At 48.1% G+C, this 1,492-nt stretch overlaps 1 protein-coding gene and 1 non-coding gene across 2 annotated transcripts; one reads left to right on the top strand and one right to left on the bottom strand.

Annotated features, from left to right (window-relative positions):
• Positions 1–240: 240 nt before the first annotated feature.
• Pmar_PMAR025073 (hypothetical protein) lies at positions 241–1,148 on the top strand (the record flags this gene model as incomplete). The annotated part of the gene is made up of 4 exons (XM_002775931.1): positions 241–331; positions 548–666; positions 719–787; positions 945–1,148. The coding sequence occupies 4 exons, from the start codon at positions 241–243 to the stop codon at positions 1,146–1,148; spliced, it is 483 nt and encodes a 160-aa protein (XP_002775977.1).
• Pmar_PMAR025072 lies at positions 839–911 on the bottom strand. Its single transcript has one exon. It is a non-coding gene; the product is annotated as a tRNA-Phe (tRNA).
• Positions 1,149–1,492: the final 344 nt, after the last annotated feature.

The raw sequence follows: 1,492 nt of genomic DNA, 5'->3' as shown, positions 1-1,492 counted from the left end.
ATATCGCCTCAGGAGAAATACCCGAGGGAGAAGGTAAGGGAAATCTTGCTATCTTGCATTTCCTCAACGCCGTGTAAGGTGAACCTCCCGAATTTTGTGGAATTGGCTGATGAAATGGCGTCGATCCAGCAAGTTGTTGAGCAGCTCGCAAATCAGTACTCAACGCTGATGGTCTTTGTGCAGCAACAAAAAGTGGGAAAATTTTTCTCTCTGATTTTGTGGTGATGTATTTTGTGGTAGATGTCGCTGGGCCCTGCTGGAGGTGATAATGTGTCTTCGGACGGGATCTCATCGGCGGCTAAGATGAATATGTTTGCCACAAGTGGAATAAGTGGGAATATAGGTTTGGTTTCCTCCTCAATAGTTGAGCTTGGGAGTCTCCTATATTCACTCGTTTTATGTGAAGTGGTGTCATGTGAAAAACGTGCGGTATGCAGTAGTCGTGAGATATATTTTTCACTAATGTTTTACTTTACTAAGCATGTGAATATTTTCCCGCATGCATTGACATGTGGAGGGATCGAACCGGGGATCTTTAGATGTGCAGGTGGGAGTAATGTCGGAATGGACATGATGTTACAACAACAGTTGATGTTCAAGGATAGTGAGGTAAGGACTGCTAACCAGACTATTATGGAACTGAACTCTCAAATGGCGAGATTCCAGGTGGTAGAGATGGGCGTTGTGCTAGGATGGGGTAGAGTGATGTGTTGCTTAGAGTGGCGATATTGACGTTGCTGGCTTGACTCGGGAGATCGTCAAGTTGAAATCGGATATAGCACAGAAGGTGAGATTGATTGGCAGTGGTGATAGAGGAAAATTGGTGGTTATTAAGAAATGCCCAGACCCAGGATCGAACTGAGGACCTCCAGATCTTCAGTCTGGCGCTCTCCCAACTGAGCTATCTGGGCTTGTATATTGTGGCCTTGTTTTTTGTTGTTTAGCGCATGTGCCTTGGGTATGAAACTGGATCCTTGCCTCAGGACATGATGCTGCAGCAATGTGCCGGAGGTGGTGGCCTTGGAGGTTTCGGCATGGGCATGAGCTCGGCAAACCTTGGTGGGGAGCCTGCGCCTCAGGAGGTGTATGAAGAACTCCTTCTCACCCAACAGGACTGTCGCCACCTACAGCTTGAACTTGAATGGTAGGAACGCGGTATGGGGTTGTGTAGGAGGATGAGAGTAGCTAGTGAGAAAGTTGAAGGGAGGACGCGCACGCCATCTTGATCGATTGACTAGAAGCTCTGCAAGGAACCTTCAGTCCGATGAATTCGGATTGTGCCCGACTGCGGGAGTGGACGACGCTAGCTCGTTCTGACCTTTTTGATAATTCCTAACCGCCTGTAACGTGTCTGTATGCCGTGCTGAGCGCGCACGCCATGGTGATCGATTATGGGGAACTAAATTTCTTGTTGGAGGAGTTGGCAGGTACCACGGTAAGCTGCATGAGTTGGTGGTATCGACCAATCATCTGGCCCAGGACAATACTCAAC

The sequence above is a fragment of the Perkinsus marinus genome (assembly GCF_000006405.1).
Source record: "Perkinsus marinus ATCC 50983 genomic scaffold scf_1104296955180, whole genome shotgun sequence".
NCBI classification, from domain to species: domain Eukaryota; phylum Perkinsozoa; order Perkinsida; family Perkinsidae; genus Perkinsus; species Perkinsus marinus.
Note: the sequence above shows the minus strand (reverse complement) of the source record. Positions and strands in the feature narration are given on the sequence as shown.